Source organism: Xiphophorus maculatus, chromosome 10 (assembly GCF_002775205.1).
Source record: "Xiphophorus maculatus strain JP 163 A chromosome 10, X_maculatus-5.0-male, whole genome shotgun sequence".
Classification (NCBI taxonomy): Eukaryota; Metazoa; Chordata; class Actinopteri; order Cyprinodontiformes; family Poeciliidae; genus Xiphophorus; species Xiphophorus maculatus.
This window is the reverse complement of record NC_036452.1, coordinates 24,763,049-24,790,729: the sequence shown is the minus strand read 5'-3', so window position 1 is coordinate 24,790,729 and position 27,681 is coordinate 24,763,049. Positions and strand designations below refer to the sequence as shown.

General features: G+C 39.5%; 2 protein-coding genes across 2 annotated transcripts in view; one reads left to right on the top strand and one right to left on the bottom strand.

Moving 5' to 3' along the window:
- Nucleotides 1-14,249, top strand: part of LOC102217197 (1-phosphatidylinositol 4,5-bisphosphate phosphodiesterase delta-3-A-like) — a 20,907-nt gene extending 6,658 nt beyond the window's left edge. The window contains exons 2-15 of the mRNA XM_023341233.1: nt 322-552; nt 3,695-3,923; nt 4,058-4,187; nt 4,258-4,483; nt 5,139-5,340; nt 7,209-7,353; nt 7,812-7,964; nt 8,169-8,303; nt 8,461-8,614; nt 8,716-8,832; nt 10,727-10,905; nt 11,279-11,414; nt 11,487-11,636; nt 12,434-14,249. Coding sequence (XP_023197001.1) covers nt 322-552; nt 3,695-3,923; nt 4,058-4,187; nt 4,258-4,483; nt 5,139-5,340; nt 7,209-7,353; nt 7,812-7,964; nt 8,169-8,303; nt 8,461-8,614; nt 8,716-8,832; nt 10,727-10,905; nt 11,279-11,414; nt 11,487-11,636; nt 12,434-12,522 — 2,276 coding nt within the window. The 3' untranslated portion in view covers nt 12,523-14,249. The remainder of the gene's footprint in view (nt 1-321; nt 553-3,694; nt 3,924-4,057; nt 4,188-4,257; nt 4,484-5,138; nt 5,341-7,208; nt 7,354-7,811; nt 7,965-8,168; nt 8,304-8,460; nt 8,615-8,715; nt 8,833-10,726; nt 10,906-11,278; nt 11,415-11,486; nt 11,637-12,433) is intronic.
- A 2,430-nt stretch (nt 14,250-16,679) lies between these two features.
- On the bottom strand, nt 16,680-26,736 carry LOC102216950 (muscarinic acetylcholine receptor M1). The gene is made up of 4 exons (XM_005810473.2): nt 26,682-26,736; nt 26,386-26,540; nt 18,174-18,469; nt 16,680-17,820 (listed from the first exon to the last, which is right to left on the bottom strand). The coding sequence occupies exons 1-4, from the start codon at nt 26,734-26,736 to the stop codon at nt 16,680-16,682; spliced, it is 1,647 nt and encodes a 548-aa protein (XP_005810530.2).
- Between the last annotated feature and the right edge of the window lie 945 nt (nt 26,737-27,681).

The following is a 27,681-nucleotide window of genomic DNA, read 5'->3' as shown; positions in this document are numbered from 1 at the left end:
TTCACAAAGCCATATTTTAATTAGAAGTGGGGCATCAGATTTCCATTTTGTTGTAATAGATTTCTTAGCAACTGCCAAAATATGGTTGTTACAACCTTCTTTAACAGCTTTGGTAACATTTTACTTTACAGTTTGTTGTTAGAGGTTGTTAAAGTTACACTGTTCAGTACTGTTAATTGCTTGCTGTCTGTTTTGCATGGTCAGATCAGATGTAGGAAGTGCCTTGCTAAGTAACAGAGGATAGCAGTCTGCAGCTATCAACAGGATCTCTACACTGATTCTCATGAGATTCACTACCATACACTCTCTGGCAATAACCAGATGTCCACACCAAACTCAGGTTGGGATCATATGTCTTTCTTCCTGTGTCCTTGTTCTTCCCAGGGATTCAGGATGATGAAGATGTGAAGCAGATGTTGCAGGGTTCCAGCATGGTGAAGGTTCGATCAGCTCGCTGGCAAAAACAACGAACCTTGAAGCTTCTGGATGATGGTGTGACTGTCTGGTGTCAATCCCAGAAGACATCCAGCCGGGCCAAGGAGCAACAATCCTGTGAGTTCGTTTCTCTCTTGCACATCTAGACAAAGTTCTTACAGGAAGGTACATGACATACTGTAGGAAAGACACAGAAAACCCCGAGCTATTTTCATGATCTGAAGAATATTTTTTCAGTACAGTCAGTATTTTCTTGGTCTTATTTTTTCAGTTCTTCCTTGGTGGAATCTAGGCTAGATCCATTATGACAGCACACACAGTGTTTCACTGTTAACTCTGCAGCAGGGTTGATTAATTTCATTCAACAACAGTGTAGAAAAAAAAGCTCTCATTTTCAGCATTAAATCTACAACTGATGAGTTTGTTACAGCAGCTACATTTTAGAACTCATACAGTCTCTACAAAGGAAACAGGGATGTCTAACATGGAAATATCAATGTTCCTTCTTTTGACCAGGGCAACAGAAGGCAGCAGAGAGAAAGGAAAGTTTTGGTTGGGTTTAAAATAAGGATGCACAATAAATCAGCATCTACATCCATATCGTCCATTGTTAGTCAGCTTTTCATATTTGTATCGGTCCAATTAATAAGACTGGACTGGTTGTGTGTTGGGAGTCGGGGGGGAGCCATTGTTGAGGTGTTTAACCAAAGTAGAAAATCAATGTGTGTGGTTGCTTTAACACTGTGTCCAAAGTGTAGGGAAATATATATAATATTGGTAAATATTAGTTAACAAAAGAAATAATATTGTTTATCGATAGGGCTGCACAGTTGCTACAGTTGGTAACTCTGTTGCCTTGCAGCAAGAAGGTTCCCGACCCGGGGTCTTTCTGCATGGAGTTAGCATGTTCTCCTTGTGCATGGTGGGTTCTCTCCAGGTACTCCGGCTTCCTTCCACAGTCCAAAACTATAACTGTTAGGTTAACTGGTCTTTCTAAATTCTCCTTAGGGGTATGTGTGCGTGTGGGTGTGTGTGTGTGTGTGTGTGTGCATGATTGTTCGTCCTGTCTGTCTCTGTGTTGTCCTGAGATGGACTGGTGACCTGTCCAGGGTGACCCCGCCTCTTGGCTGTTGACCACTGATAGTCACCAGCACCCCTCCTGACCCAACTAGGCAGAAGGTGTAAGATAAAAGATGGATGTCAGCCCACATCCCTAGTTTAACACTCGCTGTTCCAGTCAAACAGTTTCACAGCATTTGCAGAGTGCAGGTCCAGTCTGGGATGAAGGAGACACCTGGACCTTCAGGTTCTCTGGTGACAGCTAAAAACATGTATTTTTAAATTTGTTCTATATCAAAGTCTCTTGTTTTCTATGCCTTGTTGGCTCTTGTGAACCGCTAATTGATTTTATACCTTTAACAAAGGTTTACTGACTTGTTTTTGTTTTTCTTGAAAATCATGAAACAGCATATGCTGAGTCGTGTTTTGCTGCAGTTGTAGACATTTTCTAGCTCCAGTTCTTGTTGAGACCTTGTTTAAGTTTCGGGAGCCATGCCTGGAGGACATAGCACTTGCTGCTGGGTGTGTTCTGTAAAACATCAGTACAGTGTGTCTATTTTGGTTGGTCTTAAATGCTAGTTGCTGCATTCGGAGTACCCAGTCCCTGCTGCACCATCTAAGGGGAGCCTACCTTGATTACAGAGTTGGAGCTTATTTTAAGATGCTCGCCTATCCTGTTGCAGTTCAAACATTTAGATTATAGAACACTGGAAGCTGGGAGGGTCTGTGGTTTGATGCCATATCATTACCAGAAGATTTTACCCTTTTTTAACTTGACAAGTAAAGCAGGTCTTCTGAGATGTGACCTCTGAGCTCTGGGACCCCCGGGGCCTATGGGGTTTTCTTGAATGTTGTAGATTGTCCAATTTTAAGTCAGAACCTTTTGATTGATCCTAATTGATTTAATCACACAAAAACCACTCAGATTGTCGCTTATGTTTGTGAAAAAAAAGTTTGCAGATGCCAGTGATCATCATGTGGACAACACACAGTGAGAACCTATCATTCATGTTCTGTATGTAATTAGTGCCACTTAGTTTAGATCCCAGGGGCTGGCTGTAGCGCAGCTGGGTGGCCCAACTCCTTAGCTCCTCGCCCCTCTGGCTTTCAGTCAAGTAGAATCAAAGGTTGAAATTAGAAACCCCAGCTCAGTTGGAGACCGCCTGAGCACATTTAAGGAGCATGGTTGTCTTCTTGTTTAATTTGGAAGAGTTTAAAGGACAAGTTTGGCTTTTATAGGAGACTTTACCGGAGTTCTCACAGCAGTCTGACAGTGAAGCTGTGTCAGTTTGGAAGAATAGAAGACGAATTTTACTAAAGAGCCGAACTGACGGCTACTCACAACCGGACCTGTTTAGAGGAAAGCTTTGTCATCTAAAAAACTCTGTCAGCTCTGATTCAGAGTTTATTCATGATCAGAAAGTGTAGCTTTAAAGGCCTATTTTGATGAGAAGTAACCTTTGACCCTTTGATTAGGCATCTGTTGATTGTTGCTGCAGAGGTTACAGGGCATTTGGTTATCCATGCTTACTGGACACCACTTTTCTGTTTGTCAGAGCTGAAGGTGTTTTCTGAACAGTCTGGTATGTTTGCAACTGAAGTTACTGATACACTGCAGAAACACAAAATCTTACCAAGTATTTTTATAGTTTCTAGTGCAAATATCTTAGTAGAAGGAAATAAGACAAAACTAACTTACAAGCTAGTTTTAAGTCAATCGTTTCTTAATATTAATGAAAAGGTACTAGTTACATTGGCATATTATTTCACTTATAACATGCTAAAATGTTTAAAAGCAAAGTTAAGAGCTAATGTGCCAGTGTGATGTTGTATCTATTTTATTTGCAATCAAGGATTTTTTACTGTGCATATACATCTATAACAGAGCTATGTACCTAGAATAGATTGACAGTGGTGCAGTGCAATCAGAAAGTTGTAGATTTGGTTCCGCCTCCTCCCTGCCACACGCCTCTGGGCAAGGAACTTAACGGCAAGTTGTGTGCATGTATGTGAGTTAGACTAGGTAAACTTGCTCTGCTGTAAAGCACTTCCATAGGTCCCACTTTGTTTCAAAAATCTGTTTTTACTTCTTCTCCTGAAGCAAGCCACAGATTTTCTGCTCTTGGACTAAATATCTCCTGATAAAAGATTCTCCATTCTCCTTATTCTTGTTCCTCCACTCTGCCTTTCCATCCCATAGTCTCTGTCATGGAAGTAGAGTGTGTTCGTGAAGGCTGCCAGTCAGAAACCCTGCGGCGGATGGCAGACTCAGTGCCAGAGGGTCAATGTTTGACGGTGGTCTTCAAAGGACCTCGGAAGAGCCTGGATCTCCTGTGCAGCAGTCAGGAGGAGGCCCAGCATTGGATCAGAGGCATCCGCACTCTGCAGGAGAGAGTGGACAACATGACCCACAAAGAGAAACTTGACCAATATCCTTCAACTGCTCAGCTCAAAACTTCCAACACAAACATCAGAGCTAAGCTGTTTTCCATGTTTCTTGTCTATATTAAATCAAGTATAAGTGGAAATGCAGCAGCTGCCTCCTTAACCATGTTTGTGTCACTTGGATCCATGCTTATCTCAGTCGAGCTGATCAGAACCGTGATGACAAGATGAGCTATGAGGAGGTGCAGACGCTGCTGCGGATGATCAATGTTGACCTTAGTGATCAGTACGCTCGCAGCCTCTTCCAGGTAGAGCTGCCACAGCTGTGACCGTCTGTTGGCCCACAACACTTACAGCCTGGCTCTGTCTGACCCACAGAAATGTGATCGGTCTGCTGATGGACGTCTAGACCATGAGGAGATCGAAGTGTTCTGCAAGGAGTTGCTACGGCGACCAGAGCTGGATGCTGTCTTCATTCGTTACTCTGCCAACAGCTGTGTCCTTTCCACTGTGGACCTGAGGGACTTCCTGAGGGAGCAGGGGGAGGATGCCTCCCTGACACACTCTCAGAGCCTCATCCTCACCTACGAACTCAATGAGTGGGGTGTGCAAACTTATTAATTAGGAACTACTATGTTCAAACATTTACAGTTGAAACCAGAGTCAAAAACAGTTCATTCTTTCTGCCTGACATAAACATTTCCTGTTTTTATTTAGGCTAAGATGACATTGCCTTCAGGCTAAATGTGAAAATGACATGTTAAGACTAAAGCATGGAAGTTGAAGCTTGGGTCAGCCCGGTGGACAATGATACAAAGCATAGCATCAATTAGTGACACTTAGCTTAAGATAACCAAAGTCCATGCTAAGGAGTGATCATAACGAAACCACAATCCTCAGTTGTGGTTTTGTTCTATTACTTGTGCTTTCAGAGCTGAAAGCACAACTCATACCAGTCACACTCAGGAAATACTAGTAAGTCAACCTTTAAGCTGGAAAAAATATTATTGTATTTAAGAAGCTTAAATAATTTACTTTATCTTTATTGACCCAAAACAGGAAATGTTTAGTCGGATTTTGTCTTTTTAGACAGAGCATCTTTATATCTGGGTTCAGCTGTGATTAAACTACCCTCCTAATGAACATCTTACTGACAGTATTTACCCTCAGGAAGAGACAGGGATACTATGATTGTTTATGTCTGATTGTTTACTGAATTTATTTAATCATATCTTATTTGTACCATTTACCTTCTGCAGCTCAGAGAAACCAGTTCATGACCCCTAATGGTTTCACCATGTACATGCTGTCTAAGGAGAACTGTGTGTTTAACCCCGAACACCTAAGAGTTTACCAAGATATGAACCAGCCGCTGTCACATTACTTCATCTCCTCATCACACAACACCTACCTCACCAAGGACCAGCTGACCGGGGACAGCAGCACAGAGTCGTACATACGGTGAGCAGCATCCTGTAAGACATCACCACAGTTAAAAGGAGAACTGAAAACCTAGACAATGAGTCTAATTTGCTCATGTTCTGTCTCATCGACGTCTCATAATCCTTCATGCCAGGTGGCAGAGCAGTTTATAAATAATGTTGGGACTTGAAAAAAATACTCCAGTGAAGTTTTGTGAGAAGGAATAAAAAACATTTCAGAGAGGTAACAGGATGAACGGGCTTCAGCCAGTGAGAGGACGGAATTGGGCAAATCACTAATAATAAATGCATACAATGCTTTTCTAGTACTAGTACCCAATCACTCTCACTTATTGACACATGCATGTGCAGATTGGTTGGCAATTTTGGGTTAGGTGTCTTACCCAGGGACATTTTAACATGAAAAGCTAGAATTGATTTTGTTGGCTTTACACAGTTTGTGTTAGTTACTTTTAGGCTGTAAATTTTGGTACTTGTTGCCCAAAGAGAAAAAATGGGATTTATAGCTCTTTGAAGTGAGCCGGTTCTAGTGGATTCGTTTCATTTAAAAGAACCCATTTTAATGATTATTTGTTTGCAAGAATCCAGCATTAAGTAAGATATAGATCCACTAACTATTACAAACAATTTGGAGAGAGTAGTAAACCTATATGCTAGTTTTAGAGACATGGTTTGTTCTCAGGAAACCAGAGTATCCTGAGAACAAACCAATGCAGACTAGAGCAACCCCAGGTTTGAAACAGGAACCTTTGGGCTACAGGATGACAATCAGTCAAGTTTATTTGTATAGCACATTTCAGCAACAAGGCAGTTCAAAGTGCTTTACATCATAAAAACACAAAAATGAAATAATAAAAAACACCATGGAGTCAATAATTGAGAAACCAGAAACAAACATTACATTTTGATGAGTTCCGTCGTCAAACTCATCAATACACAATAAATGTTGGTCAATGTTCCAGTGACTGTGAATCAAAGGAAACTCGAGACAAGTGAGATTTCAGTCTGGATTTAAAGGAACTCTGTGTTTCAGCTGTTTTGCAGTTTTCTGGAAGCTGTTCCAGATTTGTGGTGCATAGAAGCTGAATGTTGCTTCTCATGTTTGGCTCTTGTTCTGGATGCAGAGCAGAACCAGAACCAGAAGACCTGAGAGTTGACCTGGAAGGTTGATACAACAGTAGATGTTTATTGCATTGTGGTGCTAAGCCATTCAGTGATTTATAAACTAACAAATACATTTTAAAGTGCATTTTCTGATCTACAGGGAGCCAGTGGAAGGACTTTAGAACTGGGTGATGTGATCGATCTTCCTGGTTTTAGTGAGAACGTGAGCAGCAGCGTTCTGGATCATCTGCAGCTGGAGGATTGATTTTTTAGGCAGACTTATGAAGACACTGTTGCAGTGTTTAATTTCAAATCTTAACTTAAGCTATTAACATATTGTTATAAAGATCAGTCTTTTGTGTTGTTGCAACATTTAAGCATTTCCTTAAATAAAATTATTTAACTTAAAACATTTTTACAAATGGGTGAATACATTTGTGAATACAAAACCAGAAATAGATATGGCTTTGTAATCTGGCATGATATTTTTGTTTTTGTTTTGTTTTTTAAACAAAAATACAATGGATTTAAATGTTAGCCAGATGATTTAATTGTTAATATCATAATTTGACCCTTCTGTTAGTTTTATTATATCAAAACTTTAAAACAGAATAGATTTCATGTACAAGATCCACGTCTGAAAGTCTTTCTCTAAGAATATTAGTGAAGTTGCAGTTGAAAATAAAAACACTCTTTGTTGTCTCAATATCTCAGTATTAAGATTCACAGGAATTGGTATTTATATTAAATTTCTGAATGTGCCCTCTGTGATGTGTCTGTCAGAGCTCTGAGTCATGGCTGTCGCTGTGTGGAGCTGGACTGTTGGGATGGAGACGGAGGAGAACCCGTCATCTATCACGGTCACACGCTCACATCCAAAGTGCCCTTTGTGGAGGTGATCAAGACCATCAACGAGTACGCCTTTAAGGTGAGGACCTCGACATCCATCCATATCTCAAGCCCCTGCTCTCCATCCATTACACTACTGCCATGTATTCTCCATAGATACACAGAATCTATAGGCAAAATAAATAGAGTAGATGGACAAAAACAGTTTCTGTCCAAGAGCTGTTGTTGCCCTGAACACTGCTAAGTCATCCTGATCATCATGTTCTGAACGTCTCTGTTGTTTCTCTGTGTTTTTACTGTATATTTTTAGATTTATTTAAATGTAATTATTTATTTATTTGCACTGCCTTCAAGAGTTGCTATTCTTTACATTTTGTTGTGCTTTCAAAGACAATAAAATAATTCTGATTGTAAAATAAAGCAGTCTTTATTTAACTTATTTAAAAGATAAGTTTCTAAAATATTTATTTCATATACAAATAAATATTTGCTGACCTTTGACCTGTTGAGGCAGTTCTGACTGTTGGGCTCCCCCAGGCATCTCCCTACCCTCTGATCCTGTCTCTGGAGAATCACTGCTCCGTGGAGCAGCAGGCTGTGATGGCTCGACACCTCAAAGCCATCCTGGGGGACAAGCTGCTCCTGAAGCCCCTCCCTGGGCTGAAATCAACTTCTTTGCCAAGTCCAGAGGTAGATAATGTAACTGAACAGAAGCTTATTTCATTTGTGTTAAAGGTCAGAAGTTGTACAGAGTGACATTTGTACTTTCTTGAAGTCCAAAAAGATTGAAAATTAATTTGTTGACTTCTAATAGCAAAGTTAAAGGGAAGAATATTTCTTTTCTGAAGGCCACTGCTGTTGAAAGTTGATGTGGAATGTTGGTTGGATGTGCAGGATCTGAAGGGTAAAATCCTGGTGAAGGGTAAGAAGGAGAAGGTGGTGGAAGAATATCCGTCCAGTTCTTCAGACTTGGACTCATCAGAAGAGGAAGGCAGCTATGGCAAGTCCTCTGGAAAGAAAGACAAGAAGGTGGTATAGCACCAGCGGTTCCCCTTCAGTAGACTTTGACTCTGATTTGGTCACAGACTTTGGCATTTTACTTATTAAATGACTTATTTATTTACTTATTAAAAGATGAATTAAGAGTGAGCATTTTTAATAATGTGATAAATGTTTGTGGCCCCAGCCAGGAGTATCCAAGTTGAGTCCGGAGCTGTCAGAGCTGGTGGTGTACACTCGCAGTGTTCCCTTTAAAAGTTTTGAACATGCTGCCAAAAATCCGCCAACTGACATGTGTTCATTCTCTGAGAGTGAAGCCCTCAGGCTCAGCAAGGACTCAGGTAGGATTTCTGTTCAAAACCTCCAGTCCTTGAGGACAAGAGTTTTGAGACCACTGAGCAAAGAGTGTCAACTAAGAGTGTTCCTTGTCCTGCTGCTGCAGGGATGCATTTTGTACGTCTCAACTGTCACCAGATCAGCAGGATCTACCCATCAGGCCAGCGCTTTCAGTCGTCCAACTACAACCCTCAGGAGATGTGGAACACTGGCTGTCAAATTGGTAAGAGCAGCACACCAGGAATCCTGGAGCAAACATCTGGCCAGATGGTTTAGTTTCCACTGGCCCAATATGATTGGTCAGAAAAGATCTCTGCAAACAATCTTCATAGATATGTGCTCCTAGATTGCAATTAGGATGGTAAGCAATTTAGCAAAAATGAAAGAAAGTTGTCAAACGTTTTATGTAAGAAACACAATATAATTTGTTAAAACATGACCAGAAAAATTTGCATTTCTGGTGAAGATGAGGTGTGAATGCTGCAAGTTGAAATGTTTTTGATGAAAATTGCAAAAGCATTTGAAATCAAGAAGACTCACAGAAATGTAAAAAATGGGCAAAAGCAGCAGAAGTAAGCAAAAACCCTCAGAACACATAAAGAAACATTTTTGAAAAGGAGGGACAACTTTCAGTCAATCCTAGCTAAGGAGTGTTAGAAATTGGTGCAAGATCACAGCAGTTTATAAAACACAATGAGCTAACAGCTAAAGCTAGCTGAAGACTAAAGTAACGATGTCTACATTATCATGAGGGCTGTCACTAACATGTTGACATACAGTAACATAATACATTCACTATGCAAAAATCTATGTTAAAGCTAAAATTAGCTAGAATGTTAATACTAGCTTAAATGCTATCACTATTTTATTGCACTAGAATGTAAGCCAACAATAGACATAATTTAGTATGATGTCTAACAATAGCATATTAGGTGTCAGGTATCAATAACTGGATGATTCATAGAAACAAGTTCAACTGGAAATAAAATATCACCTGTACAACACAAATGATATTAGGTATTGTAGTTCTCAATTGTGCCACAGGACGGAGCTAAAAGAACGCCTACTCCATGTATTATGCTTACAACATCCTATATGAAGAAGTCTATGAAACTACCCTTTAAAACTGATCACTATTGTCCAATTGTTGGAACAGCAGTAGAAGTGCTAGACAAAAAAATGACTGCTGTTTCTTTTAAAAAATCAGCCTAATTTTCCATTAGTCGTAAGAAATTCTCCAAACAATCTGATGAAGTATACAACTGTAACAATGGTTAGATTAACTGTCATTCTTACCTTTAAAGACCTGCCTGCTGATCATGGACATGTCACTATTCTCACAAGAGCTATAAATAAACAGACGTGTGTGTGAGAGAGAGTCCAGCTGCATGAGGGGCAGACACTATCAGAGGTTTTTCGTAGGGGTTTAAAGCAGCAATTGATGCCTATGAACGAGTCTCAATACACTATATCACCAAACCTATTTGCTCATCTGCCTTGACTCACATATGAGCTTAAGTCACATCCCTTTCCTAATCCATAGCGTTCAATATGACGTTGGTCCACCTTTGCAGCTAGAACAGTTTCAGCTCTTCTGGGAAGGGTGTCCAGAAGCTTTAGGAGTGTGTTTAAGGGGATTTTTTGCCATTCTTCCAGAAGCACATTTGTGAGGTCACATACTGATAACTGATTGATTGACAACACTTGAACTCTATCAAGTGGTCCCCGAACTTGATAGAGTTCCCAATGCGCTTCACACTACATTCAGTCATTCCACCCACCCATTCACACACTGACGGTGGTCCTCTAATCGTTATGCTGGACCATTATGCAGCGGCAAGGCGGGGGAAGTGGCTTCCCAAGGACACAACAACAGAAATGGACAGAGTGGGGATTGACGTGCTAAATTTTCTCTCTCTCCCTCTCTCACTCACTTTCTCTCCCACTTTTTCTTTCTCTCTCTCTCTGACTTAAAGAAATGCACCTGCCCATTGGGGAAATGCCTGGTAGTTCAATCTAATCTAGCAGAGTAATGAATGTGTTCCTCAATAATCATGTTCTCTCACAACTCACCCCCTAGTGGACAACTCTTGACACTGCTGTGATGTGTCCTCTAGTTGCTCTGAATTTCCAGACGTCCGGTGAGCCGATGGATCTAAATCAAGGCCGGTTTTTGCAGAATGGTCTTTGTGGGTTTGTCCTAAAGCCCCCTTTCATGAGACAGCCTAGGACCTCCTTCAATCCGGAGAATGTTGGAGGTGGTCCGGCCCACAGACCCCTGCTGCTCACTGTTCAGGTAAGATGGACCATTATTATTAACAAATGTAAAAACAGAACTGTAAGCTTTAGCATTTTTATTCTGCTGATGATAAGTTTATTTAAATGCAGCAGCTTTCTGTGGTGTACTTTGTTTTTCTACTCAGATTTTCCATTTTGAATGCAGAACCTGACTAGATAATTTTTTTTCTGTCCTGATTCATAAAGTTCTAGCTTTGGATGAGGAATAACTTTCTTTTTACCATCATTGCAAATACTTATGTTGACTAGGACACTTGTAATTCAGAGGAGTTTTCTGATTTAATAAATATAAAATTATTTTAAAAGTAATGAGGTCTAGATGACCAATTCCATTCTTCACTAGTATCTTCTCTGTTGTTTTGGTGCTGAAGGTTATTTCAGCTCAGCAGCTACCTAAACCGGAGTGGGACAAACCCAGCTCCATAGTGGACCCTCAGGTGTTGGTGGAGATCCATGGAGTTCCCATTGACAACATTAAGAAGAAAACTCATCATGTGGACAACAATGGTACCAACAGTGAATGAGAGTGTCCAACTGCAGGGACACGCTACATGTTTGACTGACTGTTGTTGGTTTTAGGCTTCAACCCACGCTGGGACTGTACGTTTAACTTCACCGTTCACGTACCTGACCTGGCTCTGGTCCGCTTCGTAGTGGAGGATCATGACTATACCTCTAGTAATGACTTCTTGGGGCAGTTTACACTACCTTTCACCAGTCTTCGCACAGGTGTGTGTGTGTGTGTGTGTGCACATGTACACTATATCGCCAAACCTATTTGCTCATTAGCCTTGACTCACATATGAGCTTAAGTCACATCCCGTTCCTAATCCATAGAGTTCAATATGATGTTGGTCCAACTTTGTAGCTAGAACAGTTTCAACTCTTCTGTCAAGGCTGTTGTCAAGCTGAGTGTGTTTAGGGGGATCTTTGACCATTCTTCCAGAAGCACATTTGTGAGGTCAGATACTGATGTTGGATGAGAAGGTCTGACTTTTCACTCTCTGCTCTAATTCATCCCACAGGTGTTCTGTAGGGTTGAGGTCAGGACTCTGTGCAGTCCAGTCAGGTTCATCCACACCAGACTCTCCATCCATGTCTTCATGGACCTTACTTTGTGCTCTGGTTCACAGTCATGTTGGAAGAGAAAGGGGCCACCTCCAAACTTTACCACTGCATACAACACTTTGTGTTGCACATGGTGATGTATGGCTTAGATGCAGATGCTCCACCATGAAAACCCATGGTGGAGCATCCTGTCAGTTCCACACTGGAATTCACTGAGCTCCTGAGAGCGAGCCATTCTTTCACATGTTTGTAAAAACAGTCTGCATGCCGAGGTGCTTCAGTTTATACACCTGTGGCCATGAAAGTGATTGGAACACCTGATCCTAATAATTTGGATGGGTGAGCAAATAATTTTGGCAATACAATGTAGTTTAAAATGGAGGCTTGAAGCAAAGACGTGCTAAGGGTTTGTAGGTTTGTGAGCTTAACTGTATCTTGACTGTGTCTCTTGTCTGCAGGTTATCGCCATGTGCGCCTGCTGAAGCTGGACGGCTCCAGCCTCTCTCCTGCCTCTCTCTTCATCCATGTTAAAATCACTCCTGCCTAATCATCAACTGAACCTTCAACTCAATCATAGGTCAAGCCATTAGCTGAGCACGACCTCTTCACCCTATTGGAAGTGGGAGACTTGATATTTGTGCCTGGATATAATTACAGGATCAGGATCCTGACTGTCTCTTGTGAATAATCCAGGTGGATCCTGTTTATGGGCATTTCTGTTGGGTCAGTTGATTTCTGTTGACACTACGTTTGAAGGTTTTAAAGAAGCACGTGTTCAAATGAATGCCTGTAAAGATCACATTCACTGTGGTTGGTGGATACTTGAAGGCAGATATATCTCATATGATTTTTGTTTACACTGTTTTATTCCATAAGACATTGATCCAGTCTAGATGTTTTGAAATATGAAGTATTTTTATCTAATCTCAATAAGACTTGAAAATTGTTTACTGTGTTAATTTAATAACACCAACTTTTCTGGAGTAGATATTTATCTAAAACTATAAGTTGTCTTTTTTCTAATGGCTCTAGATGAGTTTATTTGGCTGACTTGTTTGAAGGTTGCAGACCTCTGATCTAAATGAACCTAGGATCAATATCAGGTTTTCTTCTTTCTAACCTTGTGTCCAATCATATTTTATTCACTCATTCTTGAAGCTGATTAACTTGATTTATTTTCTTCAGGTTTGTTTTTTGCCTAAAATATTTTCATTTAGCCCTAAAGTGGTTATGCTTTATTTATTTGCAGTTAATCCTGTTTGATTTTCCCATGAAATTCTTCTTGTAGAAATGAGCAGCATGCCACTTGGCTGCTAGCACTTTATCCTGGCGAACTAGTGTTTTTTTCTATCAGACATGGAAGTTATCACAGGCTATTGTGCTAATGTTATGTGTATTTTGTGCTTATTCATGTTTTATACATAAGAAGTACTATGAATATATCTGTTCTTTAAGTCATGTGATTTAAAGAAGGTGACGGAAGAAACATCGTTTGGTCTGCTGTAAACCTGCGTGTGAATGTTTCAACAAACTTTCTGTCTTATGAATCCTGTCCTTCGTTGTCAATAATTTTGTTTGACCATTTCTGTGTTTGATTACACAGAATGAAAGACATTCACACATAATGAATGAGTTGATCAGATCTTTGCCCTTGTTTTTTTTGTCAGATTTTTCCTTTGAGAACAAGACTTTCCATTCATGTTTGAGATTGGTCACATTTGGTATTTTTTTTGGTTTTTTTTTTTGGGTTTTCTTAAGATCCTTTAAAATATTTTCATTGGCTACTTTCTCACTTGTTTTGAAGTGAAGACCTTACCAAGTTTTAGAGGAACAATTTATATTTTTGATTGTTTTAAACTTTGCAACTCTGACAGAAATGGTCACGAGGAAAGGCTCCTAAAGCATCACCTGCATGTCTTTTGGAACGTTTTAGAAAAACTGTTTTTATCAGTACCTAGTGTTTTACCAGTAGACTTCCAGAAATACATTTCCCATTTCTGTCAGAAGTTACTCTGTTGGATGAAGAAAACCTGTATTTTAGCACCAGCAAGATTATACCAAAAATGACAATAGCTGAGTTTTAACTGGTAATCTGAAGAAAAACAAATTAACTTTCTGGAAACCTAAAGACTTACTGAACACTGTTTTATAGCACATTACAAGAAATATTGACTCATTGTAAGTAAATAGGAGAACTACTTGGATCACTGTAAACAGGAACACTGTAATCTATAAAAGACAAAAGTAAGATGGAATAAAACAAGCTGTAATTTATTGCTGTGTGTAATATTTGATATTAGATCAGTTACTTCTGTTCCTCCACAGACCTTTGTCCACAAAGATCAGTAAGTCATCGCTGCTACAGCTTACACTTTTAAGCAGCTGTTTGTTTATACCCTCTAGAATGTCAGAATTTACACAGTTAATGTAGATAACAACAAATAAGTATGAGTACAAATAAAGCAAGATCATGAACCTTTGTTAACAAATAAAGCAAGATCATGAACCTTTGTTAACCCCTAAGAAATCTTTAATCACAGCAAAGCTCTGATCTGATCACACACATTACAGGGTCTACAAGCAACTTGTCTATGGTGAAACACGAAACCAAAAACCAAACCGTCTGAGCTGCTGGTTGGCAGCTTATGAACATTGCCTTATGATGCAACATGAAACAAATCTGATGTCATTTCCTGTAAATGTAAGAAAAATGTTTTCACTGTTAAAATTATAGTTTGACTAAAAATTAAATTATTGCATTGCTTTCTGCATAGCAATAACTAGTAAATAGCAAAAGTCAATAGCAAATGGTCCCATTATAAGTAACTGAGAAACAACTGTATAATGACTTAAAAAAAGAATTTAGAAGTTTAAAAAAAATATTCTAATTGATTTTTAAATAAAGAAATTACTACATTTCAGTACAAGTGTGACTCTACTGATATTCATGATATCTTACGGATGTTTTCCTCAGCATTCATGGACTTCAGGTTCTTGGTGTGTATATGTGGTGTGTGTGTGTGACAGAGCTGTGCTGGATCTGATAACAGATGATGAGGCAGCTCTGGCTCTGGTTTCTAAAGCTCTGCGGTGCAGCCAGCTCTCCAGATGCAGTCTTCAGTCATTCTGCCCTGATTCACCTGGTGAGGAGGCACAGACAGGATCCTCACTCTCCTGTCAAATCTCATTTTTCTCTCTTCATCTGTCCTCCAATGTGTGATGTCATCTCCTGTAGGTCATTCTGTCCCAAATCATCTTATTTGTTTATTAAGGCAAATTAGGAAAGGTTGTTACTGTTTAAAATCTTTTTTTTTTTTGTAATTCAAATTTTTTATTGATTTTCTGAAAATTATCTCACATAAAACACAAATACAGAACAAAAAAACAAAAAAGGCTGGTGCACCACCCCCTGCCCCCCAATACCCAGGGTACAGTCATATATTATATGTATATTACAGTGTCAATTCAAAAACATTCAGTAGTTGAGAGAAAGGTAATTGTCTGGGAAAATCAGACTTCATCCAGATACATTACTCGAAGCCATAGTTCTTTTCAATGAGTCCCAAAAGCTATCCCATTCCATGTCCCTGTTCCCATCCATGTTGTTGAGCATGACTTCATAAGAAGCTGTATCCGTCATTGATTTAATCCACTCATTTAGCTCGGGACACTTTGTGGTCTTCCAATGTCTTAAGATGATCCTGCAGGCTGTCACCAGACCGACCATCACAACTGCAAAAGCTCCTTTTGGGGTGTTTGGCATTTGAGATCGGTCTCCCAGTAAACACAGTTCTGGAGTCTGAGAGATCTCTGAGCCAAGCCATGCACTCAGAGCCTCCAAGATTTTAATCCAAAATGGTGAAACCAGAGAACAGTCCCAAAAACAATGCATACTGTTTAAAATCTTAAAAACAAACAAAATGATTTTAAAATGAACTCTAAAATACACGGGCAGCCAGTGGAGAGAAGCCTGGACCAGGGTAATGTGTTCTCTCTTACATGCTCCTGTTAAAAGACAGGCAGCAGCATTTTGCCTCAGCTGCAGACATGTACTGTAAGTGAGGACTGCCTGACTTTGTGGTGGAGGGAATTACAGTAATCCAGTCATGATGAAATGAAGGTATGGATTACTGTTTATTTGAAAGAAGAGATTTTGTCTTTGCTATTTTCTGTAAATAATAAAAACTAGACTTGACTGTGGCTTTTATGTGATTATTGAGTGCAAAATCACTGTCCATCTTAAAACCTCCACAATGTTGCCAAATATATAAATTATTTTGACTAAATCTTCTTAATATGTTTATAAAAATGAAAACAAAAAATATGAATACAAGTGTAAGCAAGGTCTATCCTGTCAAGTTCAAATATAATTTACTAAATCTATATTTAAAAGGTATTATTTCCCACTGATATTTGAACACACATGTATATTATTATTTATTTGCAGTGCTTTTGAGAGTTGCTATTTTTAAAATGTTGTGCTGTCTTGTACAGTGATAATAAAGGAATTGTGATTCTGATGCAGGGCTACAGTCAATACATCGAGCATATCCTTCCCAACAAGGTGTGGTAAAACCCATAAACTAAACAAGTTTAGGTAGTAAATAAAGAAACAGGTGAGTGTTCTTTCCACAGAGGGATAATTAATGACACCTAAACCTAAAGAAAATATCTCCACCCAATGGATCAATCTGGTATTACAATCTATCTAGGCTCCTTTCGGGAGCCAACAGCCTGCCTTTGATTAAAATTGGGCTTTTTCCTGTTTTGATTCCACTGGCATATTAATATATCCCTAAAGGTTGTCCGGAAGGTCTTGTTACACAGAGCGTAGCACATGGGGTTCACTGTGCTGTTAACATAACACAGCCAGTACCCCAGAGCCCACAGAGATTCTGGAATACAGTCCTGACAGAAAGTGTTGACCAACACCATGATGTTGTACGGCAGCCACGTGGTTATGAATGCAAACAGAATAGCGCTCAGAGTTCTTGCTGCTTTCTTTTCATTTGCCTTTTTTTCATTTTTGCGCTTATTGATCTCTATTTTTGCTTTAGTGGCAAAGCGTTTGGCAAGCACAGCATCTCTGGTTGCCTTAGCAACTGACTGGTCAAGAGAAGATGAGGGAGTAAGTCCATCTGAGCCTTTCTGAACTTTGATGCTTTCATAATGTTGGCTGTTCTTGTTCATCTCTGAAGCAGCAGCCATGTCCCCGTTAACGCTGCTGCGCTCGGCCTCCTCTACTGTACTTGTTGTTGTGTTGCAAGATCTGTTTGATGCAGGAAAACGAGTCCAGAAGGCTGAGAATTGAAAACATAGCGTTCTACAGCACTTTTGGTTTTCCACTCCTGGTGAGGTGGAATTATTGTTCCTGTTTCTCTCTGGAGAAGACAAACAGATTTCACTACTGCTGGCGCTTTGGGAGCTGATCTGGCGCAGCATGATTGATGACATCCTCTGGCTGCCAACTGCATCTTTTCCACCGCCATTGTCCAGGTTCTGAGCCTGGCTCGGGTTGGTGCCTGACCCAGATCCCTTGAGACCTTGTATATCTTTAGCTCTCTTCTCTGTCTCCTGGTAGATCTTCCAAAACAAAATGGCCATGATACTCACTGGTAAGTAGAACGCAGCAATAGCAGTGCAGAAGGTAATTATGGGCTCGGACAAGAACTGGATATAGCACTCATTTGGCTGGACCGTGCGCTCACCCACAATGTACTGCCAGAACAGTATGGCTGGGGCCCAGAGAATGAAAGAGATGGACCAGGCTAGTCCAATCATGGTCATGGCTCGCTTGGTTGTTCGTTTGGCCCGATAGGTCAAAGGTCTGGTCACAGAAAAATACCTGGGGAGACACAGAAAGTAATAAACAGAGACTGTAACTTGTTTGTTCTTTGCAGTACGATATATAACAAACCACAAAGTTCCAGTGGTGCTTTTTTGTCACAGGCAACTGGAGTGTTGCTGCCTCCACTTGGTATTTAGAATATTTATATTTCTGTGTGCGTCTTTCTTTTGATTTCTTGCATTTTTATTGGTTTGAGAATGACAAGAGAGTCTTGCCCAAACAGCAATAATGGTAGAACTGTCACATTGTTCATATTTACATAGGAGTAAGTATATAAAAAAATTAAATGCAAAAGACAAAACTATACAGTCATTTAGAAGAAAATTGTAAGTTAAAATACTTTCAGCTACCTGTCAAAGCTGATGACGAGCAGGTTCATGACGGAGGCATTACTGGCCACATAGTCTATCGCAAGCCACAAGTCACAAACCACCGGCCCAAGAGCCCACTGGCCCATGATGATGTAGGTAGTATAGAGATTCATTGACAAAGTGCCGATAGTCAGGTCAGCGAAGGCCAGACTGAGCAGGTAGTAGTTGTTAACCGTCTTCAGACTCTTATTTACCTTGAAGGACACTAAAACCAGGATGTTGCCAACAACAGTGACGAAAGAAAGGGATCCGGTGAGGAAGACGATGATGATGACCTGGGAATGAAGAGGAGATGTAACCAAATAAAGTTATAAGTAGTCAGATTTAGGTGCACTCCGAAAATATACGCTGTATTTAAAATTGTTATGCAAATTGGATTTAAGTGTCATAAAGATTACATTTTTTGTTGTGCTATTAAATTTATAGATGGTATTGTGTGTCAGGGCTCTTTGAATCACTATAATTAATTTCAGAGAGCTCAGTTGATTAGTTTGTCTGGTAAGCTCAAATAAAGGAAATCTACTTAACAAGGATGTTCCACATTATTACCAGGCCACAGGTTTCAATTAATTTGGGAAACAGAAAGGATCTCTCTGCTGGAAAATCATCAGATAGTGTAGTGGTGTATGACAAGGTATGAAAACATTAGATATTTAACAACTGAAGTGTTATCGTACTGTGAAGAGATTTGTGGCTGATTCAGAACAAAGATGGTTTGTACAGATAAAGGCAGAATGAGGAAGGTTTCTGTTAGACAAATTCATCGGATTAAGAGAGCAGCTGTTAAAATGCCCTTACAAAGCAGCATACAGTTATTTGAAGCTGCTGATGCCTCTAGAACCTCAAAGTGGAGGATCCTCCAGAGGCTTGTGGTGCATGAACCTACTATTCGGCCACCCCTAACCAGAGCTCACAAGCAGAAACGGTCTCAGTGGACCCAGCCGTACATGAAGATTCATTTTTAGACAGACTTGTTCACTGATGACTGCTGTGCAACCCTGGATGGTCCAGATGGACGCAGTAGTGGATTGGTGATGGATGGCCACCACGTCCCAACATGGCTGTGACATCAGCAAGGAGGTGGTGGAGTCATTGTTTGGGCTGAAATCATGGGGAGAGAGAGAGAGAGCTGGTTGACCCCTTCAGAGTCCCTGAAGGTGTGAAAATGACCTCACCTTCTTTTATGGTTCAAAAAGAAGAGCTGTACCTTCCTTAGCAAAATCATCTTCATGCATGACAATGCACCATTTCATGCTGCAAGGAATACCACTGCTATGGGCATAAAAGGGGAGAAACTCATGTGTGGTCACCATCCTCCTCTGACCTCAACCCTATTGAGAACCTTTGGAGTTTCCTCAAGCAGAAGATCTGAGTGTGAGATGCAGTTCATATCAAAACAGCAGCTCTGGGAAGGTATTCTGACATCCTGCCAAGAAATTCTAGCAGAAACTTTCCACAAACTCACAAGTTCAATGGATGCAAGAATTGTGCTGTGATATCAAAAAGGGCTCCTATGTTAACATGAAACTTGGTCTGTTAAGATGTTTGTGATTGAAATAGCTTTTGATTTTAGTACATGTGACCATTTAATGCTGCACATTCAAAGAATGACCATTTGCGGTTCTTTATAATCCATAAAATGTTTAGAAAATCTGCTGTGCATAATCATTTGGAACAGTGCATTTTGAGTTTTTTATTTTTGAAAAAAATACTGTTTTCATGGGGAGCTTTGTTCAGTAAAATTTGATTTATACTGTAATAGTTCATGACTTGAAAATTATACTGACCATCATTTGCATTGACCATTTAAGAAAATCTGAGAAAATATCACTTGCATAATAATTTGGAACACGGTGTAGTCCGGTGGCCCTGACTCCTGTAATTAGGAAGTGCTTTGAGAGACTAGTTCTGCAGCACATCACAGACCATACGCTCCAACACTACGACTCTCACCAGTTCATATCATGCTAAGAGATCCTCAGAGGACGTTGCTTTTTATTGACTACAGTTCAGCCTTCAACACAATAACCCCGGACAGACTCATCACTGAACCGGTCACTCTGGGTGTTCTTCCTCTCACATGTGTGGATAAAGGACTTCCTCACCAACTGACCCCAGACTGAGACTTGGCTCCTCACAGGGCTGTGTACTGCCCCCTACTCTATTGCCTCCATCCCCAAGATGTCAGTCCAGCCCACAACAACAACAACCACTGCATCGTCAGGTTTGCTGATAACACCACAGTGGTCAGACTCATCTCACAAGGTGATGAGGCAGCCTACAGGAAGTCCTGAAGCTGGCAGCCTTATGTTCAGAGAACAACCTCACTCTGGACACTAAGAAAACCAATGAGGTCATCATGGACTTCAGGAAGCTGAATACCGACCCAGCTCCTCTCTACATTAACAGCAAGTGTGGAGAGGATCCACACCTACAGGTTTCTTGGGGTCCTCATCTGTGCAGATTACTGCAAACATCACAGCAGTTATCAAGAAGGCTCAGAAGTGGCTACACCTTATCAGAGTCTCAGGAAGCACAAGCTAAACTCCAAGCTGCTGTTGACCTTCTGTTGAGCCTGCTGACAAACAGCATATGGAACAGCAGCTGTACTGTTACAAACAGGGCGAGGCTGTAGAGTAACATTGACTGACCTCCTGCTGCCTCAGCAGAGCTGAGACCATCACCAAGGATAGCCCCCACCCTGGCTTCATCCTGTTTGACCTGCTGCCCTCTGGGAGGCGCTACAGAGGCATTCAATAAAAAAACAAACAGACTCAAAACCAGCTTCTTCCCAAAAGCATTTAACACCCTGAAGCCCAACTGTTGGATAAATTGTATTATTAGTAATTATCAAATATTTGTTGTATCATGTAGTCTTGTAGTTACATTTTAGATAATGTTTCTGTGTGTTAAATAACTTTGATTCTATCCTGAGACTGCCCTGGGAAATAGGGGTGACAGCTACTCTCAGCAGCTGTTGCCCTGCAGGACTTCCTACAAGACAGAGGTGTTAATTGCTCCCAGCAGAGTTTTACAGGCCTGACAATAAACTCTGCTCTGTGCTGCTTTGTGATACAAAGCCGTTGCTTTGAAGCTATGCAATGTGTCTTGTTTCACACCGGGCCTGGAGCAAGAAAGATTTAGAGTATAGATAACATGTGTCTAGAAGTGAATGTTATTTAGCGCTGCAACCATGTGATGAATGCTTTGACCCCACCCCATAGGGTTGCAGCGCCCCTTGTGGCAGGGTTCCTAAAGATCAATAAAATAGAGGGAGCGGGAGATGTGTTTCCAGAGTAGGTGGAGATTTGTAACTGGAAACATCTCTCTGTCTGCTCTCCTCGCGAGTATAAAAGAATCTAACTCTCTTGTCTTTCCTGTATTTGTTTAATTGTCTCTAATAGGTATTTAGACCTGACATTATTTGGTCCTTCGCAGCCGGATGCCAAAATACCGGAAGGATTCCAGCGGGCATGGTGGACCCCAGTAAAAGACCGTGCGCACGGCAAGTTTCCTAGTGGAAGCTTATCAGAACCTGTTCAAGGGCTGGCGCTCTGCCTGCCTGCTGGGATCTTACGGTTGACGGCTCTGACGGGAAGACAGGAGAGGGTGAGTAGATTCTTGTTTAAAAGTGTGGCGAATGACTGCGGGTCATTGCGCGAATAAGAAAACCCTGGACATTCTAGACTCTAACAGGTAAAAATAAAACATAACATCCGTGAAGGGCGTCCGAAGTCCTTGGCCAAAATTTCGTGGAAAAACAACAGGCGCACGGAGCCTAGTATAAACCTGCAGTAAAATTTAATAAATTGGAAGATAAAAAAATAAAAATAATAAAATTTAATCAATTAGCCGATAAAAATAAAAATAATAAAATTTCCTCAATTCGATATATAATAATAAAATTTAATCAATAATAAGAATATTTAAATCAGGCATTAAAATTGTAATTGGAACGGATGGCGGAGTCCGGCGGAGCAGGCGCTTAAGTTCCGCAACAAACGTATGATTGTGAGTGTGATTGGAGATATAAATACCATTTGGTGTTTTATCTCATATAAAAACAGTAGGATTGTAACCAGCAAACCTCTTGAGGATGCAGAGGTAAGAACCCCCACTCGAAAGAGTTGAAGCGTGGGTTACCTCAACAGGTTGTTTCAATTGCTGGCCTACTGAACAGAACCCCAGTTTTTAGGACTCCCTAGGCGTCGACAAACTGGGCTAAATTTAAATATAAAAAAAATAAAAAATGGGCAAAGTATAAGCAAGAATAAGCCAACACACAGGTTGAAATCAAATGACTGGAAATATGTTGAAAATTAGGATCCGCATAAAATAAAATATTTAGATAAATGGTTAACAAACTACAACTTTGACGGCCGTCTAAACTCACAGAAACTAACAGTATTGCAGGATAAAATAAAATAAAAACAAAGTCAAACCCACAGAAATCAAAGAATTTGATGTTTTATAGAAGGGAGGATGATGAGACAAGTTTCAGAAGTGTGAAAAGGCAGGCAGACGAGCAGGAAGCAGCAGGAGGGGGAGGGGACGTAGCTGAAGTTACCAAATACCAAAATAACAAAACAGAAGGGGAGAAACAAATAATACAAAATGCAAAACTATACCCCGACTTGCCCTCACCCCCACAATATGAGGAAAAAGGTAGTGAGGGACCTATTACTAGATCACAAAAAGCAAACTTTAAGTGGTCTAAGAACTGGGGAGAAATTTTGGTGCAGGGAGCTGTAGCTCCCACTGGGCTTTTTCTCCCTCCCCCATGTTGCCCTTCAGAAGAGGCAAATAGTCAGCCACACACGACTGATCTTTACCCTATGATACAAGTAGCAAATCTTAATGCAGGAGTAGATGGAGCAGCGCCCACGATTCTAGTATATAGAACGTGGACCCTGGAGGAGTTTATAAAATGAATTATTTGACAATTATAAGAATACGATGAGATAAGGAGCTTTAAAACTGTAATGTAAAGTGTTTTGGGAAAATAGTAATCTTGAAGATAAAGCATGCTAACATTAATTGTTTTGTTTGTTTTGACGGGTTTTACCTTTTGGGAAAAAGGCAGCATTGAATTTGGTAGAATTTCTCAGGGAACATCATAAACCTGTTTTCTCAACATCGTTATTTAAAAGTAGTGGAAATGTGATGCGTTAGCAGATAATGCATCAACAGGGGGGAGAATGTTATAGGGTTATCTTTTATATTACTTGAATAATATTTTTTATTTTTGAAGAACATGTTTGATCCGTGTTACACATAGAAAGTGAAAGGAAAGATATGGTCTGGTGAAATATATGTTTCTTTTGAATGGATTTGAGTCATTCTCCATTGAAACATGTTCTGATAATGGGCTAAAGGATTTTGAAACAATAGATAACAAATTTATAGCGATTAATGAAGCATATTTTGGTAAATTAACTTAGGAAAACAATTATAGAGATTAAAAATATTATTATGTTAGCCATTTTCAGAGCATTAATTTAATGGAGCAAGAATGTTTAAAGAAATGTTTTGAAGAATCTGTTCTTGATTAAAGTTATCCCTAATCAGTAAAAGTACACAGGCGGGATTATAATGATTTTTCTGAACTTGATTTTTGTTTTGATTTTAAATCCATTTAAAACGATTTTGAATAGAACTTTAAATTCAACGACAAGCAAAAGACCTAGGTAAAATTGGTATATTCTGAAAATGCCTAGATTTGTTAAATTATACATTGACATTATAATTTCTCCAGGTCTAACTCTTTTGAGTTTTTGTTTAAGGAAAGCATGTTGAATGTTTTAGACAAATAACTAGTAAGATCCAGTTTGTACTATAAAAGTAATTTAAACTGGACAGTTTAATTAACAGTGATTTTCATTTTTTGATGGTAACTGTAAGCTTTACAACTACATTTTTAAGTTTTTGTGATTGTTTTGTTTTGTTTGTTTAGTTTTATTTTATAAGATTGGTTTAAGAGAAAGATCTGCATATGTTTAACATTTTGGCAAAACATTACTTTAGAAACATGTCTTTTGAAGCTGGTGGTAACGGGGTTTTGTGCATTAGTTTTCTCTGTTATTGCCTGTATATGTCTGTCCTACATCTGCTGAAGATCTAATACTTTCTTTGTCTAGTGTTTTGTTTCAGAAGAGGCAACACTTACAGAAACGTGAAGTGACATGGAAAATACAGATACTGATCCGACATACATCGATGCCATCGGGGTCCCTCGTGGAGTGCCTGATGAATATAAATTAGTTGATCAGGGTGGGGTTGAATCTACAATTTGTTGGTGGTGCACGATTAACAAAAACGTAGACGGAATAAATTACATCCATTACAATGTACAAAAACTGGGAAACTGGATACAGGCTGGTTTCGAGACAGTGTATGAACAGCTGGCTGCTACTTCACTGATGGCTTTTCAGAACCGCATAGCTCTTGACATGCTGCTGGCTGAGAAAGGAGGGGTGTGCATGATTTTTGGAGAAAAATGTTGCACATTTTTACCAAACAATACAGCAGCTGATGGAAGCTTAACGAAGGCCATTACAGGGCTTCGCACCCTTAATGGCAAAATGAAGGAACACTCTGGAGTGGATACTTCCATGTGGGATGCATGGATGGATGCTTTTGGGAAGTATAGAAACCTTGTGTCCTCTGTCTTAGTATCAATTGCAGTATTTGCTGCAATTTTGACTTTGTGTGGATGTTGTTTTGTTCCGTGCCTGCGTTCTTTGTTCAACCGTCTCATTACCACAGCGATTTCACCCATGGAGGACCAGATGGCACAGATGTATCCTTTATTAGAGAAAAAATCTGGTGTTGACAAAGCCTACTCTGATGATGACTCTTCTTCTGACAGGTATCCAGATCCTAATTTTTGGACTGGGTATAACCCCTGAGTGTAAAAATGTTTGCTTTCCAAAACATGAACTTCCAGTTTGAAAATCATTTGAAGTGACTGTTTTTAGAGGGATAAGGGGCATGGAACAAATATTCGATAAACAGGAGGGAACTGTTGGATAAATTGTATTATTAGTAATTATCAAATATTTGTTGTATCATGTAGTCTTGTAGTTACATTTTAGATAATGTTTCTGTGTGTTAAATAACTTTGATTCTATCCTGAGACTGCCCTGGGAAATAGGGGTGACAGCTACTCTCAGCAGCTGTTGCCCTGCAGGACTTCCTACAAGACAGAGGTGTTAATTGCTCCCAGCAGAGTTTTACAGGCCTGACAATAAACTCTGCTCTGTGCTGCTTTGTGATACAAAGCCGTTGCTTTGAAGCTATGCAATGTGTCTTGTTTCACACCGGGCCTGGAGCAAGAAAGATTTAGAGTATAGATAACATGTGTCTAGAAGTGAATGTTATTTAGCGCTGCAACCATGTGATGAATGCTTTGACCCCACCCCATAGGGTTGCAGCGCCCCTTGTGGCAGGGTTCCTAAAGATCAATAAAATAGAGGGAGCGGGAGATGTGTTTCCAGAGTAGGTGGAGATTTGTAACTGGAAACATCTCTCTGTCTGCTCTCCTCGCGAGTATAAAAGAATCTAACTCTCTTGTCTTTCCTGTATTTGTTTAATTGTCTCTAATAGGTATTTAGACCTGACACCAACACACTAATTATATAGTGGTCATATGTATATTTGTGTATATGTGTATCCATATATATGTGTATATATTGTTGTAACTATGTATTTCTTTCTTTGCACTGTTTTTGGAGTTGACTTTAATCTTATTGTACATGTGTACAGATACAAACAATAAATTCTAATTAAAAACAAAATCCTGTTATTTCTCTTTTGCTTTATAAAAAAGGTCAAAATCCCAGAGTTTCAGAGGACTGTCAGCAGTGTTAGTGTGTCTCACTCCCATCATGTTTAATTGGAAACAAATCAAATCTTGAATGTTTTCTGCAGATAAACATAAGAATTTTCTCTTGACTTTGTAGTTTCTCATTTATGGAAAAAGAAGAAGCTTCTGTCAAAGTTATGTTGGTATTATGTTTAAGAGAATGATGGAATTATTACAAATTTGTAGATATCAAGTTAAAAGAATCCATTTTCATGTCATTTTATTGATCCTTTACTAATGACGAATTAAACTGTTATTATGGAAAATATGTTGAATAAAAGTGTCAAAAAAACCGAGTTGAAAGTAAAGTTTTTATCCATGTGTTACCTGCCACACAGTGTGACCTCCCAGTGGATCAAATTCCTCTTCAGGCAGCTGGAAGGTCATGTTAAGAGCGGACTCAGAATTGTTTCCTCCTTTTCTTGACAAAATACTAATGTTATGCAAATTCCAGTACCTGGACCATTGCTGGAAAGAGCCACCTGAAAATGTACAGTTATAAAGCATTTTAAACATCTGTTATATCCTAATTCAATCTGCAGAGTAAATGTGCACAAACTAAAGGTAATGTGCATTTCTACTTGTGGCTCTTTGTTAGATTGAGGTGTAATTTGGTCTCATACCAGAAGGTTTATCAGGGAAGAAGTGGGCCGGATCAGACCCAGAAGTCAGATTCATTGTGGTTAATGACCATCTGGAAAAACAAAAGCACAACAAAAGACAAAATGTAGTTTAAATGGTGACAGTTGACTGTCAGAGTTCTTGCTTTACTTCTGTCCAGCATGGCAAGATTTCAAGTATTTCTAATTGTTTTCTTGGAATTGATTCATGATTTTGATATATTTTCAAGGTTAGACAGGCTAGATACATATTTAATATATACAGTAAGGTTATATGATTGAAGTAGCCTTAGATAGTAGATTTATGCAGGAAAAGTTTAAACTTTTGACACCTACTAGAGCACAGAGGATACTGGAATAAAATATTTATATTTTTAGCAAGCAGTGACAGAACTATGCTGAATATTTGCAGGGAGCCTTAATCAGGTGGCAGTGACTGCTGAAATAGAAAACAACTGGACTTCCTTTCTTGTTTCTTGGAAACATTTGAAGGAATCTTGATGCATCAGCATCAGAACGAAAGGAATGATGGAAAACATTACCGTAGAGAGCCTTTTGTTAATCAGTTTTAAATATGCTTATACTTATTATTTATCTAATTTGTCTCCAAGAGAACCTTTACAGGTGAAACTGATTCAGATTTGGCCAGTGTTTAACCCAAAAGATTTTGGATCCAAGCAGGTAAAACATGCAGAATCTGAAGACAAAGACAGCAAGAGATCTACACAACACAAACAATATATTTCAGTTTGTTTTCTATCCTTGTGATCCAATGTTTTGCTGATTCTGGCATAGATTAGCATAGCCTGTAAAGAATACATGACATTACTAATACAGGCTGTACTAATTAAAGCCAAAATCATCACATATTCCCAGAGCCTTTCTTCAGTCAATGACTTTAGGTGTATGTACAGTACTAAAAAAGAGGGAAAAAATATTTTTTAATTATTACACTGGTCCACTGACATAAAAGAGCACACCTTTAACTGCAGTCATATTCTAC